Source organism: Musca autumnalis, unplaced genomic scaffold (genome assembly GCF_047663935.1).
Source record: "Musca autumnalis isolate F117 unplaced genomic scaffold, ASM4766393v1 scaffold_4, whole genome shotgun sequence".
NCBI classification, from domain to species: Eukaryota; Metazoa; Arthropoda; class Insecta; order Diptera; family Muscidae; genus Musca; species Musca autumnalis.
In genome coordinates, this window is record NW_027411977.1 from 181,140,979 (window position 1) to 181,160,332 (window position 19,354).

At 36.6% G+C, this 19,354-nt stretch overlaps 1 protein-coding gene across 1 annotated transcript in view; it reads left to right on the forward strand.

Moving 5' to 3' along the window:
- Nucleotides 1-1,350: 1,350 nt before the first annotated feature.
- Nucleotides 1,351-19,354, forward strand: part of LOC141403174 (putative aminopeptidase-2) — a 30,696-nt gene continuing 12,692 nt past the window's right edge. The window contains exon 1 of the mRNA XM_073985349.1: nt 1,351-4,225. Coding sequence (XP_073841450.1) covers nt 1,442-4,225 — 2,784 coding nt within the window. The 5' untranslated portion in view covers nt 1,351-1,441. The remainder of the gene's footprint in view (nt 4,226-19,354) is intronic.

Sequence of the window (19,354 nt, forward strand, 5' to 3'; positions counted from 1 at the left end):
GGTGACTTCTGCGACTATCGCCGCGACTGTTTTCATCGCCCTAGGCGACACGCCTAAGTCACTTCCGCGATAGTTTTTGCTTGCAGGGTTAATGCAAATTAACGTTGCCGTCGCCCAACAGAATACAATCAAACTGAAGCAAGTGTTTATGTATAGGCAAAAAACAACAACCACATGATGTTTATCAGTTGTGTTTTGCTCACGTACACTGTGAATGAGGGAGAATGGCAAAAGCAAAACAACTCAGTGGGCGCCCACAGTATACATATGGGCGACCTTAGACTCTAGGGTATAATCTTTGTAATAAATCGAAACGTGGACCTATACCGACGAATTTTAGTCGGAAATGTGGCAATATGAAAGCGTCGACCTGTACAGACAAATTTCTGGCGAACAGTTTTATATCACCATGAAGACTAAATACCATATTTCAGCCATTTTGGTGGAATATTGAAGCCACAACCTTCAAAATACGGAAAATCGGGAGGTACTTTTCCATGCGGGCTATATGAAGGCGTGGACCTATACCGACAAATTTAAAGGGGAAGTTTGAGTACCCCCAACGAAAATGTCAGTCATTTCGTTGAAATAATGAGGCCAAAACGAAGGCATGTACCGATAACGACAAAGTTCTGGGGGAATGTTTTATACCACCAACGTAGACTAAATTTCAGCCATTTCGGTGTGATAATGAAGCTAAAACCTTCAAAATACCGAAAATCGGGAGGTACCGTTCTATGGGGTCTATGTGAAGGCGTGCACCGATACCGACAAAATTCTGGGGGAAAGTTGTATACCCCCAAAGAAAACTAAGTACCAAAATCAGCCATTTTGGTAGGATAATGAAGCTAAAACCGTAAAAATACCGAAAACCGGGAGGTACCGTTCTATGGGGGCTATATAATGAAAACTTCTGTACCAAATATTGACTCTCTATTTTTAAAATTGCGAGCTGTATCTTGATTTCTACAGACAGACGGACGGACATGGTTTAATCGACATAGAATTTTGCTGATCAATAATATATATACATACTATATAGGGTCTCCGACGAATATTTCGATGTGTTACAAACGGAATGACAATTTTAATTTTACCCTTCATATGGTGGAGGGTATAAAAATAAAACTTTGTTTTCGTAAAAAAATACCATTTCTAAAATATGTACTGAGAGGGAGCTTTAGTTTTGGCCGACACTGTATGTAAGTATTTAATCTTAGTGGGTGTTGCGTAGTGCAACGGGTTCAGCTAGTTTAGTTTATAAAAAAAGCTGAATTGCACATTTTTGCTTTGTACCGCAATGCTCTTTCTTATCAGCGAGTCTTAATTATAGTTTCGTTTCAATTTAAAATTTATTCACGATTTAGTTCTATTTCAAGTTCCTTTAACAAATGTATCAACTTTGTTTAAATAATAAGTTTTATTAAACAATTTTAATTAAATGGCTTTCCTTCGGCGGCTATATTTTGTTTGGATGCTGTATGAAGTTTTCTTCGTGGTAATCGGCGGCGGCATATACACACATTATCGTTTACCAACTGCCTTAAAACCGGAGAAATATCAACTTAAAATCGTAACACACTTAGAGACTCCGGAAAATTTTACATTCCACGGTGAAGTGACAATTCGACTCCAAGTTCTAGAAGATACTAAGAATATTACGTTTCATGCCAAAAATCTGACACTGCATGAATCTCAAATTAATTTGAAAAGCCTTAATGATGACCATCATGTTTGTGTGGAAGGTGTTGAAAATGTTCCGGAACACGATTACTGCATATTACATTTGAGTCAGAATCTACAGAGTGGAAACAAATATGAATTGCAGTTAAAATTTTCTGGATTACTAAATGAAAATATTGAAGGTTATTTTTTAGTAAAATATCAAGATGAGAGGACTGATGAAACAAAACGGATTACGGCAACCGATTTTCAACCAACATATGCTCGTATGGCCTTCCCATGCTGGGATGAACCTAATTACAAGGCGAAATTTACAATATGGTTGGGTCACAATAAATCCCTTAATGCCTTGAGTAATATGCCTTTGGAACATGTAATTCCTTATGAAGGTGATGACAACTATGTGTGGAGTATATTCCAGGAATCTGTTGTTATGGCAGCATATCTGGTAGCATATAGTATTAATGACTTTGTTTCTATAGAATCAAAATCGAATGTTAGTGAAACAGAATTCCGAGTATGGTGTCGCAAAGACAAATCTCATCTGGGCGACTACGCTGCTGAAGTGAGTCCTCGAATACACAAATACTTTGAGGAACTATTAAAAACACCAAATCCATTGAAGAAAATTGATCAAATAGCAATTCCTGGTTACCCAAATGAAGGTATGGAAAATTGGGGTCTTGTCGTTTATGCGGAGAGATATTTGTGTCCTGAGGCCCATGGTATGGAAGAAATTTTGCTTAAGAAATATTTATTTGAATTGCTTGCCCATGAGTTGGTACATCAATGGTTTGGAAATTTAATTACAACGAAATGGTGGAAAGATGTATGGATTCATGAAGGATTAGCCAAATATTTTAGTTTTTTGGCAACAAGAGATCTCAATGCTGATTGCAATGGCGCGGTTTATCTTTGGTTGCACCTTTTAAAAATGTTTAATGCAGATTCCACAACCACGACTCATCCTTTATCAGAACTGGCAACAAATGCCCAAGAAATTCACCGAAACTTCGGCGAGTTAAGCTACGTCAAAGGATCTATAATATTGAGAATGGTTCATATTGTTCTAGGCGATGAGAATTTCTTTCGGGCAATTCAGCAATTTGTGAACAAATATCAATATCAAAATGTTGAACAACACGACCTGTTTAGAGAATTCAGCCAAAAAGCATTAGATGGCGGCAATGGGCTCAATATGGAAACCATTTTAGATTCATGGACCCTACAGTCCGGTTATCCAGTTATAAAAGTTTGGCGTAACTATGAAAATGGTTCTTTGGAAATTTCCCAACAAAGATTTATGAGCGAAATGAATCTAACAGCAGAAGATGTTCAGAAATGTTGGTGGATACCATTAAGTTATATATCTGCAAAAGAATTTGAATTCACCAATACCACAATAAAATCATGGCTTGAATGTGATGAGCTAATGAACAGTAAGCCGCTTCAATTGAGCAATACGCGTCTTGAATCAAATGACTGGATTATATTTAACATTCAAATAACTGCATTCTACCGAGTGATGTATGACCCCAAGAACTGGCAGCTCATAACCAACACCCTTCTCAGCGATGCGTATTCAAGAATTCACGTTCTTAATCGAGCCCAATTAGTTGGTGATGCCTTAACTTTAGCCTGTAGTGGTCATCAAGAGTATGATATTGCATTTGGCATTTTAGAATATTTAAAACATGAATACGAATCTCCACCATGGAAATCGGCGTGGTTTGGACTGGAGTCAAATTTCTGTGCATCAATTCTTAAGTCATTGCCAAAGAATATGATTTATTACAAAGCCTTTATGCGTCACATTTTGCAGCCTATATTTAATCGTTCAAGAAGTCGTGATATCGACTTTGACTTATTAAATCTTTATGGCCTAAAAATCCATTGGGTGGACAAGCTAGAACTTCAAAACCACTCACAATCACATATAGCACTGTTTAGAAATTGGACAACTTTGCCACACCCTGATGTAGACAATCCAATACCCCCAAGTTTGCGAGATAGGATTTATTGTGATGCTATCAAATACGGCAATATTAGCGAATGGGATTTTTTGTGGAAACATTTTCAAAATCTCTCCAGCGATAATAAGGAAAGAAAAACAATACTTCAATCATTAAATTGCACAAACAATGAAAATCTTGTAAGAAATTATTTGGATATAATTTTCAATAACGAAACTTTATTAACAACAGAAGAAGAAAAACATTTTGCTTTCATGGCATTAATAAACAATGAAATTGGCCTAAGGTTAGCCCGAGAATTTTGTGTGAAAAATATCAACGAACTATACACAAAAACTGATGTCAACATTTTATTTGACCGCATGGCGAGTAAAATTATTTCCCTGGAGGATCTCAACACCCACATCCATTTTATTCAAACTCATAGAGAATATTTTGAAAATGTCGATGAAAAAGTTCAATTGATCCGTGAAAATTATTTACCAAAAGTTCAATGGATTGATGCAAATGCAGATAAAATCATATCTTATCTGGAAAAGAGTTTAACGCGTATGGGCATAAATATATCTAATGAAATTTACTGAGATATATATAAAAGAAGATTCTATATAGCGTAATAAATGTAATTAATGCCTTAATAAATAATAAGATAAAAATAAAAATAAAGGTTTTTACATTTCTTATATGTTTAATTGTAATGATTGGTGAATTTGGTGAATTTTATGAAAGCGGTCAAGTGCTTAAAGATCGTTAAAGCTTTCAATCGGTACTAATTGTGTAAATGTGTTTTATCAAATCTTTATAAATAAAAATCAAATGTCGTAATTGCGTCAGTTGAGGACGGCTGGACCGATTTGCATCTTTTTTAAGAATTGTTATAGCCCAACCTAGGTTTTTATACCCTCCACCATATGGAGGGCATAATTAAATTTGTCATTCCGTTTGTAACACATCGAAATATTCGTCGGAGACCCTATAAAGTATATATATTATTGATCAGCATAAAATTCTATGTCGATTTGACCATGTCCGTCTGTCCGTCCGTCCGTCCGTCCGTCCGTCAGTCCGTCCGTCTGTCTGTTGAAATCAAGATACAGCTCGCAATTTTAAAGATAGAGAGTCAAAATTTGGTACAGAAGTTGCTATTACTTGCAGGATGGTTGGTATTGAAAATGGGATATATCGGTCCACGTTTTGATATAGCCCCCATAGAACGGTACCTCCCGATTTTCGGTAGTTTTAAGGTTTTAGCTTCATTATCACACTGAAATGGCTGAAATTTGGTACGTAGTCTTCGTTAGGGGTACAAAACTTTCTCCCAGAATTTTGTCAGTGTCGGTCCATACCTTCATATAGCCCCCATAGAACGGTACCTCCCGTTTTTCGGTATTTTGAAGGTTTTCGCTTCATTATCACACAGAAAAGGCTGAAATTTGGTACGTAGTCTTATTTAGGGGTATAAAACTTTGCCCTAGAATTTTGTCGGTATCGGTCCACACCTTCAATAGCCCCCATAGAACGGTACCTCCCGATTTTCGGTATTTTGAAGGTTTTAGCTTCATTATCCTACCAAAATGGCTGAAATTTGGTACGTAGTCTTCTTTAGGGGTACAAACCTTTCTCCCAGAATTTGGTCGGTGTCGGTCTATACCTTCATATAGCCCCCATAGAACAGTACCTCCCGTTTTTCGGTATTTTGAAGGTTTTCGCTTCATTATCACACCGAAATGGCTGAAATTTCGTATTTAGACATCGTTGGGGGTACTCAAACTTCCCCTTTAAATTTGTCGGTATAGGTTCACGCCTTTATATAGCCCCCATGGAAAGGTACCTCCCGATTTTTCGTGTTTTGAAGGTTGTGTCTTCAATATTCCACCAAAATAGCTGAAATTTGGTATTTAGTCTTCAATGTGATATAAAACTGTTCGCCAGAAATATGTCTGTACAGGTCCACTCTTTCATATTGCCCCATTTCTGACTAAAATTCGTCGGTATAGGTCCACGTTTCGATATAGCCCCCATAGAACGGTACCTCCCGATTTTCGTAATACTGAAGACTGCGACGTCAATATCCAACCGAAATGGCTGAAATTCGTTATTTCGTCTTCCAAGAGTAATAAAATATTCCAGAGGAGTATTATCAGTCTTCCTATATCCCCATAGAAGCGTACTTCTTGATTTTCGGTATTTTTTAAGTTTTAGCCACATTCTCTTACCGAAATATAGGAAATTTGGTATTTAGTCTTCTTTGAGCCTAAAAACTTTCCGTAAGAAATTTGTCGGTATAGATCGACGTTTTGAAATAGCCCCCATAGAATGGTGCCTCACATTGTTTTACCGAAATTGCTGAAATTTAGTATTAAGTCTTCTTCATACACGAAAGGAAACAAATTATTCCATTTTACTTCAATACAATTTGTGGTGGAGGGTATAACAAGTTCGGCCCGGCCGAACTTAACGCCGTTCTTACTTGTTTTAAAAATATGTTACATATGTTATGATTTTCCTGAAATTTTCAGGAAATGTGCAGGGATGGCCCGCGGTAAAATAGACTGCATATTTCGTTGAATTTCAGAGGGAGCGGGGAATCACTCCTATGCCATATTTTAAAGAAGTAAAAAGTCGTTAAGTTCGGAACTCTTTAAAATCTTCAACATAAAATGTTCTTCATCAGTCGTCATTTGACTGGGAAAGCAATCGAACGTCTGCGCTTCTTAGTGAGAGTTTGTTTCATAACTAACAGTTCAATTAGTTCAATAACCAAAGCCATGAATTTCGATCTCGATAAAAACAAGATATTCAAAAACATTACCATTGGACCAAAGTTCCTTTTAATGTCTAGAATAAAAGTGAAGATACATTAAAAAATGTTTCTCCCCTTTTAATTAAAAAAGTGATAGACAGTGTGGTGAAGTAGACTCGTGCAAAAAACTCCGTAACGGCGAGTTACTCATAAAAACAAAAAATGCAACGCAAGCTACCAAATTGATCCAATTGATTTCTCTTAATAACGAAATAAGAGTTGAAGTCAAAGAACATACCAGCCTTAATCTCAGCAAAGGTGTCATATACAACAATGATTTAAGGGGTATTTCTGAAGAAGAAATTGTAAGGAATTGAAACCTCAATCGGTTGTTGAAGTTCAAAAACTATTAAAAAAGTGGACGATAATTTGGTTGAAACTGGCCTCCTAATACTCACCTTTTCATCATTAAATCCTCCAGAAAACATAAATATGAGGTGACGATGATAAAACAATAAAATGTGTAAATTGTTTTGAAGAAAAGCGGAGAGAAGTCAATCACTCTGTGCTCTGTTGTTTTCCAGATGAATTCCAATTATCTAAGAAAATGTATGTGGAAAGTCCCACATCTTTAGCCCCAACCAAAATCGCTGATACTATAGAGCAAGACTTAAGCCCTTTGGAAAACCTCCAGGTATAAACAGAATAAACTACGAAATGATCAAGAATCTGGGTTCTAATTGTAAAACACGTTTATTGTCGCTTTACAATAACATTTTTAATTCGTACATTCCGCAAATTACAAAAATAGCCTTATTATTCCCATTCCCAAACCTAATGCTGATAAAACTTCCTTGATCTCTTATCGACCCATATCTTTGAATGTTTGTTGCTCCAAAATTCTTGACAAAATTATTGCTAAAAGATTGTGGTGGTTTATTACCACTAACAAACTTATTAGCCTATTTCAGTTTGGCTTCAAACAGGGTAGGACTATAGCTGACCCACTAATTTTCTTAGATTATCACGTAAACAGCACTTTGAAAATTAATAAACGTATTTCGATTCTATCTCTAGATTTCTCAAAAGCATTTGAAAAGATCGGCTTGCGTGCCATACTTTGTCAACTACAAGAATGGGTTATAGGACCTAAAATGCATAATTATATCAGAAACTACATGATAAATAGAAAAATAAACGTCAGAGTCTACTCTTACCTCTCAGAAACGAGAAATCGTTATAATGGCATACCTCAAGGGTCGGTTGTTTTATTCATAATGTTTTATTCATAATATCATACAACAAACTTACTCAAATACTGGATCTTCATAAAGAAATTAGATACGTAGCTTATGCGAATGACTTTGTAATAATAACAAGTAAGAACAGACTATAGTCGGACGGGGCCGACCATGTGATACCCTATACCACTAAACGCGTCTTCTTGGGATAAAGTTATAAGATGTGCATTAGAAATTTTACCAATTTTCACACAAAAGTTTTGATCAATTTAACCCGCTAAATATTATCCGATCATACCGTTGACTTGCACGCTACTTCTTCATCTCAAACCAAAACTACGTTTAAAATTTCGCGCCGATCGGACTATTATTGCGACCTACAGAGCGGCTACAAAATCGAGCAAAAATTTTGTTTTTGGTCCATTTCATCCCTTTAACATTTCACGATCATCGCCAAAAACTAATCAGTTCTATTCTGGTCCAAACCCGACCTCCATACTAAATTTCGTGACAATCGGTCCATAATTGCGGCCTCTAGCTTGATTACAATTGTTAATGGACGGACAGACGGACGGACGGACGGACGGACACACATCGCTAAATCGCTTTATCTCGTCGAGATATGAAGTTTGGTATACCACATGAGGGGTCTACGACGAATATTTCGCGGCGTTACATGAATTTTTGGGAAAACAAACTTATTATACCCTTTTCCACATTGTGGTATAGGGTATAAAAACGTATCTGACAAAAACCAAACATCTATTAACATGGGCAATCTTTTGCCTGAAATTGAGAAATGGTGCTCATTTTCTGGAGCGCAACTGTCTTCAGAAAAATGCAAGCATCTACATATGGTAACATGGGGCGCCTTTGCCACGTTTTTGTTCAAAATGTTCTCATACCGACACCGTTTAAGTTTTTTTAAATATTATTTTTGGTAAACATATTAGCATATCTTGACTATAAGTTTTGATATATAAACGTTTATAATGTTGTTTTTAAAATATAATTTTTGAGAATTTACAAAATGTCTAGAAAGTGGTGAAGCCTCCCCACCCATGGGGCAGCTTCGCCATCGATATTGAACATTCTCCAACGGACTCTAAAAATGGAATTCACCACACTTCTTCCTTAAATATCAACATTATACTAACAAGGAACATGTTGTATATTGATTAATCAAAAATGATTTTAAAATTCACAAAAAGTAACCGATTCTAGCGGATAAATGAAGTAGGTACCTTGAATTTAGGTACAAAAATCATAATATAACTAAAACAAGATAAGTTTAGGATAATATTTTATTTTAACTTCACATTATAGTGTGGTATATCTATGGTATAAAGAATTTAACTTAAACATGATAAATTTCTAACATTAAACCACCACGCCCTTATCATGGCGTAGGCGCCCCACCCCTTACATTTTTCATAATATTAATATATTGACATTTGTAATTGTTTTTTTCATGCGAATTATTAGGATTTATATTCTTCTGTAGTTGTCTTCTAACGGTATAAAATGTGTTTTTGATATCACAAAAGGTAAAGAAGATATCACAAAAAATACCTACCATAATTATTTTTCCCAATACCCTGAAAACACAAAACAAAGTGCGTCCGCTATCATACCGATGACACAAGTGCCAACTTTTGGAAGATGATAGATCTTCATTAAACTCACAATTTAGCTTTTAACGGATTTTTTCTAGCACTTATATTTTGCGATAAAATCAGCGCTGGTGGAGCCGCACCAGTGGCGAAGGCGCCCCATGTTACCATATATGCCGAAAACGAAGTTGTTCTCCTAATTTGGTCTGCGAAAATACATAGTACAATTCCATCTGTAGAAAAGTGGAAAATTCTCGGCTTAACAATTAACTATAAATATAATTGGAATTCACATATTGCCGAATTATTAATTTCTCTACAAAGCAAACTTAATATAGTTAAATGTTTATCCAATAACAAGTTTCAGTGTAACACATTTACACTAATTTCCATTAATACCTCCATCATTATTTCAAAAATAAACTACGGAATATTTCTATACGGATATACTGCTAAATCTAATTTAAACAGGATTAAAACCATATATAACTCCGCAGGGCGAATTGCTCTAGGAACACATCGTACAACAAGAATAAGCGATATGTTATTTGAAGCCAACTTAATAACTATTGAAAATTATAGAGAAATCGCCACAGCAAGACTTTCCAAAACAATATTGCTCAATGGCAATTCCCCAGTTGTCAAATTATTATAAAGCTCAATTAAAACAAAAAAATTCTTTAAATTTGATTCAGCTCTTAAAAGAATAAAAAACTATTGCGATAAATTTAATATCTCTCACAGCCGCACGGCTCCAGTAACTAATAAACCTTTTTGGATCTCAAACTCATTTTTAATTAATACTTCTCTTCGCAAATAATACTCTATCAGAAATTTACGCACAGGAATTTCGTGATACCCAAAAAAAGTACAAACATTACAAGTTTGTTTATACCGATGGATCCAAATCCAAAAACTTTATAAGCTACAGTAATGTAATGAGCAATTGGGTGCCATCGTGGTGCAATGGTATGAACACCCGCCTTGCACGCAGAAGGTCGTGTGTTCGATTCGCCGACCAAGCAACATCATAATTTTCAACGGTGGCAAAATACCTCTCAGTAATGTTGGCGACATTTCCTGAGTATTTCAGCCATGTAAAACTTCTCTATAAAGTGGTGTCGTAAGACACGCCGTTCGGACTCGGCGATAAACAGTAGGTCCCATATTATTGAGCTAATATGAATCGGGGTGCACTCATTGATATGAGAGAAGTCTCCCCTGTCCCGTCTGGGATGTTTGCGGAACAATTATTATTATTATAATGTAATGAATGATGAAATCCTTAAATCATCGCTTTTACCAGATTATTCATCAATTTTTTTCTGCTGAAATAATAGCGATTTATGAAGCTGTAAAATTAACTAAAAATTTAAGTGGGAAGTTCGTAATTGCCTCAGATTCATTATCAGCATTAGACTGTATAACAAATCCTTATAACCAAAACATCTACGCATCCTTAATCATGGAAAACTTTAATCATCAAAAACAAACATTATTATGGGTACCAGGACACTCAAAAATAAAAGAAAATGAATTTGCAGATTTGGTCGCAAAGGAAGCTATAAATTATCCTCTTACATGTACTGAAAATATACTTTGGACTGATATTAAAAATATATATGAATAAAGAATTTTCCCATGATAAACTTCTCAGTTGGAGCAATACATCCGACTGGTATAAGTTTATAAATAATAAAAAAATCAATATTAAAAATTATCTCCAACAAGAAAATACCCTTTCAAGAAACGATCAGATAAAAATAATTCGCTTACGGTTAGGACATTGCCGTGCAGCGCACGATCAAAAAAGAATTCACATTGTGTAACTCTAACATCACAGCAAACCATGCCAGATGTCCGACACGTCTGAACAATTACGAAAGCAAAGTCGTTCAAATTTCGTTCCGATTTCTAATCTATTTTTCGGAGAGGAAATAGTTCAGATTTTGTACCGATTTCGTTCCGATTCCGGTACGGATGTCGGAAAGAAATTTCCTTTTCAAATTTCCCAACGATTTTCTTCAGATTTCGTTACGAAATCGGACCGAAATCGATCCGATGTCGCTCCGACATTTCGTTCCGAAATTATGTCAACCACTTCATACAACTTTCGTTAAGATTTCGGATTTGATATCGGAGGTATCGTAAATAAATAAATAAATGAATAAATAAATATATATGTAAATAAATATATAAAGAAATATATAAATAGATAAATAAATAATTAAATAAATAAATAAATAAATATATAAATAGATAAATAGTTTCGCGGTAGCCTTCAAAGTGAACGCACGCATACGCGCAACCTACGTGCATCCAGTTTCGTTCTTTAGAAATTAAATCATTTCTTTATGTTCGTTGTCACCATTGTAATCGTCAATTCCATTTCTCCCCGTGTTGCTCACTCTCCGAGAGCTCATATAAAGTAGGGATGCACAAAACAATATATGTGACCATATATGTCAGAGTGAGGCAGAGAATATTTTTGGGTCTCTCTTGTGCTCTCAATGAGCGTAAATTTGTTGTTGTTCACAACGTGTTAGCATCTACACAGGCTGTGAGCGATAACAAATTTACCCTCACTTAGAGCACATGGGCTCTCTTGTGAGTCACAATGCCTCCTCCTGATATATGTAACGAAATGAAATTTACGCTAGAGTACTGTTTTGTGCATCTCTCTAATATAAAGGCATGGGCCAACCAAAGAGAGCTTTATGGAAATGTAAATACTGTTCGCAAAAATCTCCCAATATTGGATATTTGGTTTTACCTCCGGAGAATGAAAAGCAACAACAACAAAGCAAGCAACAACGAAGTGAGAGTGATGAGGCTAGCAGTAGCAGCAAAAGGTTTAGAAACTCGAACACACCAACATCATCGCTATACAACAACAATGAAAACAACGATGTCGAAGACTTAAAGTCTGGTTTGACTAGCCTTGAGATCTGTATAAAGCAATTAACAACGAGTATCACTGCAATGAGTGCGAAACTCGAACAAAACAGTGAAAAAATCGAACAACACACAACGGAGATGAATAAAAACTTAGCAACACTCACAACACAAGAGATAATGAAAAAAGGGAACAGATAGAAAAGCTAAATCTAAAAATTGAGAGACTTGAGCAAAAGTTAATAGATAGAAATATCGAAATAAGCAACATACCCAACATGAATATCGATGCGAACGATGTTGTGAGCAAGATAAATGCGAAAATAGGAGTACCAATAAACAGCAATGACATTTATAGAATCTACAAGGTACACAAAAAGAAAAAAATCATTATTGAATTCTCATCTCTCAATAAAAAACGTGAAGTAATGGGTAAAATAAAGAGACACTCATTGCAAATTAGCATTGGAAATGGAGAATTTAATGAAAACGGAGAATCTGAGAGCAATACAATATATTTGAACGATGAACTCACACCGCACAATCGCCGTTTACTTTGGTTAGCCAAAACAAAAGCCAGAGAATGCGGCTGGAAATATGTTTGGGTCAAAAATGGATCTATTTATGCCCGCAAAATCGAAAATTCCCCTTTCACTTTAATAAACAATTCTAGTGATATTGAAAATATTACTTCAGCAAATTAAACACGCATACTAATTTTGCACTCAATTACACATTAAACACAAATTAAAAAAATAAATAAAAGATACTGTCTCCCAAATTTAAGTAGTTAGTAATTAGTTAGTAATTTTAATGAAATTAATGAAAATAACATGAATTACTATTTAAATATTATACACTTAAATATCAGAACAATGAGAAAGAACTTTTTAACATTCACAGCGAATATCTCAAAGATAACACTGCTCAACAAAATTGAAAAAGTTGAATGTTTCAACCGAAGTTGTTGTTGTTTCTAAATGGAATCGGCGAGCTATTTTCAAATTTGGTCACGGTTTTTTCTTCATCAGCTCTTGTTCTTGAGATATAGCTCAAAATCGGTTTTTACGAGTTTTACCCAGAATTTGGTTATTTTTGGATACTACAAATATTTTTTTTTGGGTTTTTCGACACTAATATATTAAGAAGATGTTGTACGTTCGATACAAAACGTTTTTTGAAATAATTATGGCGAGTATTTATCAAAAAATATAGAAAACATACGATGAATCTTGTAAAAATTGCATATTTTGAGTACTTTAAGCTGTAATTACGTCATCGGGGGAAGTCATAGAAGCTTCATATGGCATTCCGGATATGCTCAGGGTGTCTGCTATATAGTCCTGTATTCAAATATTTAATATAAAGTTCATAGCGCCCACGATTCGCCATAACCTAAAAATCTTCATGAAGACTGCCATTGAAAATTAAATGGCCTATTTGGTAATGATATCACAGGTAAATGATTTACCTTTAGCAGTCTTCATGACGGTTTTTAGGTTATGGGCGAGCTATATCTCAAGAACAAGAGCTGATGGAGAAAAACCGTGACCAGATTTGAAAATAGCTCGCCGATTTCATTTAGAAACAACAACAACTTCGGTTGAAACAAAAGTCGTGTTGACCAGTGTAATAGAAAAAGTGCATTTAATAGTTCTTTGCGAAACGAACATAACAGATGAGGAGAATTCTTTTTACTCGAATTATGGATTTAACTCTATTTTTGTAAACAGAGATGGAAAAGGAGGAGGAATTGCTATATTCGTAAAAGAGACAATTCAATTCAAAAACATAATCATAATTATGAACTCAGCAGAAATCATAGGACTTCAATTATCTATTACAAAAGATACAAGCGCAACAGTTTTTGCTATTTATCGTCCACCAAACCAAAGTATATCACATTTCTTAAACGAATTAGATCACAACTTGGGTACAATTAACAAAAAAAGCAAAATAATACTTCTAGGTGATATAAACATTGATATCCTAAAGGAAAAGGGAGCAACATCAAGCTACATGAACGTCATTTCCTCAAATGGATTACAAAGTATGATATCCAAACCAACTAGGGAAGATGGTTATAGGAAGACAAAAACTTGTATTGACCATTTATTTATCAGATGGGATAAAAACTTAAAAGAAACATACTCTGCAATAGTAACCACACAAATTTCTGATCATCATGCCTTATTTGGATCCATAGAACAATCAAAAGGTAAAGCAAGATATTATTAGCAACTCTCATAACACAACTGAACTTTACAACAATATACATAACGCGTTCAACAAAATATATGAAAGCTCCAAAAAAGAACACACAAACTATAAAAAACGTAATCCTCACCCGTGGCTAACTGAATCGATATTGAAATCATGCAACATTAGAGACAGATTGTATAAAAAATGGCGACAAAACAAAAATAACAAAACAAACGAGATAATCTATAAGAATTTTAACAATAAACTAAATAAAGAAATTTTCAATGCAAAAAATATTCATCTGTATAATCAGTTCGCAAAAAACAAGAATAATCCTCGTGAAACTTGGAAAACAATAAATGAAGTCATCGAAGTCAACATAATTATGAACTCAGCAGAAATCATAGGACTTCAATTATCTATTACAAAAGATACAAGCGCAACAGTTTTTGCTATTTATCGTCCACCAAACCAAAGTATATCACATTTCTTAAACGAATTAGATCACAACTTGGGTACAATTAACAAAAAAAGCAAAATAATACTTCTAGGTGATATAAACATTGATATCCTAAAGGAAAACGCAACAACATCAAGCTACTTGAACGGCATTTCCTCAAATGGATTACAAAGTATGATATCCAAACCAACTAGGGAAGATGGTTATAGGAAGACAAAAACTTGTATTGACCATTTATTTATCAGATGGGATAAAAACTTAAAAGAAACATACTCTGCAATACTTACTTACTTAACTGGCCTTTTACAGAACATTTGTTCCATAAGCCGAACTAAGAAAAAATCTCCAATCCTCTCTGTTTGCTGCTGTATTTTCCCAATCTGGGATATGTATGTAGCTTTGTGATATCTCGTTTCACTTGTTCGCTCCAACGAAGCTTTGGCCTTCCAGATCTGCGAGAACCTCCATGCGGCCCGTATTTATACGCCTTTTTGGCGGGTTCATCATCACTAATTCTTATAACATGGCCTAGCCATCGCAATCGTTGCATCTCGATTCGTTCAACTATATTGATGTCATTGTATAGTTGATACAGCTCGATGTTCATACGACGCCGATATTCGCCGTCAACACAGATTGGCCCGTAGATCTTTCGAAGAATTTTTCTCTCAAACACACAAAGCACTGTCTTATCTGCTTGAGCAAGTACCCATGCTTCGGAACCATACATTAGCACGGGTAGTATCAGTGTTTTGTACAGTGTTATTTTTGTTTGACGAGAGGTGGCTTTATTCCTAAACTGCTTACTCAGCCCAAAGTAGCATCTGTTAGCCAACACTATTCTTCTTCGTATTTCACAACTGATGTTATTTGTTGTGTTTATGGCGGTGCCGAGGTAGACGAAGTCCTTTACTACCTCAAAATTATAGGTACCAACATTCACAGATGGTGCGGTGTTTATGGACATATTACGCGTCGATACCATCAACTTGGTTTTTACGCCGTTTACTGCCAGACCAACTTTAGCAGATTCTCTTTCGACTTTTGCAAAGGTGTCAGTTACTTCCTTTACCGATCGACCCATGATGTCAATGTCGTCGGCATAAGCCAGTAACATATGGCTGTTCGTGTATATCGTTCCATTTCTTTTGACCTTCGCGTCTCGTATGACCTTTTCCAGCTGGATGTTGAATAGGTCACACGACAGGCCGTCTCCTTGTCTGAAACCGCTTTTGGTAGTAAACTCTTCGGAGAGGTTCTTTCCAATTTTAACTGAGGATCTCGTCTCAGTTAATGTCATTCTACAAAGTCGAATGAGCTTTGCAGGAATACCAAAATCAGACATGGCTTGGAACACCTTTGAACGTATAGGGCTGTCGAATGCTGCTTTATAATCGACGAAAAGATGGAAGGTGTCGATCTGCATTTCTTGGGTCTTTTCCAGGATTTGTCTCAAGGTAAATATCTGGTCAATGGTGGATTTGCCAGGTCTAAAGCCGCACTGATAGGGTCCAATAATTTCATTGACCATAGGCTTTAGTCTCTCACACAATATGCCAGATACTATCTTATATGCAATAGGGAGCAGACTTATGCCCCTATAATTGGAGCACACAGTCTTATCACCCTTCTTGTGGACTGGACATAGGATGCTCACGTTCCAATCGTCGGGTACGCGTTCTTCCTGCCAGATGGTGGTAACTAGCTGATGCATACACCTTATCAGCGTGTCGCCTCCGGTTTTGAACAGCTCGGCTGGTAGGCCCTCTGCTCCTGCCGCCTTATTATTCTTCAGCCGGTTTATTGCTATCCTTACCTCATCTTGGCTGGGCGGTATACATTCAATACCATCATCTGGGATTGGATCTGTGGTATCTTCGCCGTCTTCACTGCTATCGGATACCAACAGTCTGGAAAAATGTTCTTTCCATATCCTGAGCACACTATCTGTATCAGTTACCAAATTACCTTTTTGATCTCTACAGGAGGATATTCCTGTACCAAAGCCATCAGTTTGATGCTTCACTCTTTGGTAGAATTTTCGGACTTCGTTCTGTCTCCTGTACATCTCCATTTGTTCACACTCCCTCTTTTCCATTTCTCTCTTTTTCCTGCGGAAAAGACGTTTCTCCTCTCTCCTTCTCTCCCGATACCTCTCTCGTGCGCTACGCGTTGCTACTGATTGTAAAGTAGCCCTATATGCCGCATTTTTTTCTTCGGTAGCAGCACGGCACTCCTGGTCATACCACGGATTCTTTGGTGGAGGTCTCTGGTATCCACGTACTGATTTTGCGGCTGTTTGCATGGAGTGGGCAATATTTTGCCATTGTGCTGATATGTTATCGGGACGAGAGGCGCTATCATTAAGCAATTGGGTCAGTTGAGTGGAATATGCTGTGGCTATCTGTTGTGTTTGCAGCTTGGCGATGTCCAACTTTCGTGTTGTGTCTGTCCGTGCTTTATTTGCAACGTTTAGACGGGTACGTACCTTTGCTGCAACGAGGTAATGGTCCGAATCTATGTTTGCTCCTCGGAACGATCGTACATCCAACACGCTCGATGAATGTCTTCCATCTATCACAACGTGATCAATTTGATTTATTGTTCTTTGGTCTGGAGACAGCCAAGTGCCCTTATGAATATCGAGATGCTCAAATCTGATACTGCTAACTACCATGCTTTTTGCCGCTGCGAAGTCTATCAGCCTCATTCCATTGCCTGATGTTTCACTATGTATACTGAATTTCCCAACTGTTTGTCCAAAGATATTCTCCTTTCCAATTTTGGCATTAAAATCGCCTAGAAGAATTTTAATGTCATGGGCAGGACAACGGTCATATGTTTCTTCTAAGCTCTCGTAGAATATATCTTTGGTCTGTTCGTCCTTGTCTTCGGTTGGGGCATGAGCGCAGATAAAGCTGATGTTGAAGAATTTTGCTTTAAATCGAATTGTAGCAAGTCTTTCATTCACTGGGGTGAAGCTGGAGACCAGATGTTTTAACCTCCGACCAACTACAAAACCGCAACCAAACTCATGCTTTGTGTCATGGCAGTTATAATACAATGCGTCACCTTTAGGTGTTGTTGTGACATCTTTCCCAGTCCATCGTATTTCCTGTATGGCAGTAATATCGGCTTTGTACTTTCCAAGTACGTCTGCCAATGCGATGACTGCACCTTCTCTATAAAGAGTGCGAACATTCCAGGTGCAGATTCGCAGGTCATGGTCCTTAAAACGTTTGCGGTGTTCGTCAACTTTAGAGGGGTTTGTTTTTCTTTTCTTTCGTTTTTTCATGGTAGGCTGTTTTTTTTCTAGGGGAGGGTTACTAACCCGACGCCCAAACCCAAGTTTTTAACGTTCTTATGGGTGAACGCGCGGCACATGTTAGCTCACTACCTTTAACGGGTGTTAAAGGCAGTTCCCCAGGTGACACCACGGGGAGGTCAGTGTCCACTTGAGATGAAAGAGGGACCAAGATAAATCCTGGGCTTTGCCATGTTAAAACCGGCCAGGACCGTTCCTTGGTATCTTCCATCCCCTACGTCACTCTGCAATAGTAACCACACAAATTTCTGATCATCATGCCTTATTTGGATCCATAGAACAATCAAAAGGTAAAGCAAGATATTATTAGCAACTCTCATAACACAACTGAACTTTACAACAATATACATAACGCGTTCAACAAAATATATGAAAGCTCCAAAAAAGAACACACAAACTACAAAAAAAAGTAATCCTCACCCCTCCTAACTGAATCGATATTGAAATCATGCAACATTAGAGACAGATTGTATAAAAAATGGCGACAAAACAAAAATAACAAAACAAACGAGATAATCTATAAGAATTTTAACAATAAACTAAATAAAGAAATTTTCAATGCAAAAAATATTCATCTGTATAATCAGTTCGCAAAAAACAAGAATAATCCTCGTGAAACTTGGAAAACAATATATGAAGTCATCGGAAAAAAGGCAAAAAACAACTACAAAACCGCAACCAAACTCATGCTTTGTGTCATGGCAGTTATAATACAGTGCGTCACCTTTAGGTGTTGTTGTGACATCTTTCCCAGTCCATCGTATTTCCTGTATGGCAGTAATATCGGCTTTGTACTTTCCAAGTACGTCTGCCAATGCGATGACTGCACCTTCTCTATAAAGAGTGCGAACATTCCAGGTGCAGATTCGCAGGTCATGGTCCTTAAAACGTTTGCGGTGTTCGTCAACTTTAGAGGGGTTTGTTTTTCTTTTCTTTCGTTTTTTCATGGTAGGCTGTTTTTTTTCTAGGGGAGGGTTACTAACTCGACGCCCAAACCCAAGTTTTTAACGTTCTTATGGGTGAACGCGCGGCACATGTTAGCTCACTACCTTTAACGGGTGTTAAAGGCAGTTCCCCAGGTGACACCACGGGGAGGTCAGTGTCCACTTGAGATGAAAGAGGGACCAAGATAAATCCTGGGCTTTGCCATGTTAAAACCGGCCAGGACCGTTCCTTGGTATCTTCCATCCCCTACGTCACTCTGCAATAGTAACCACAC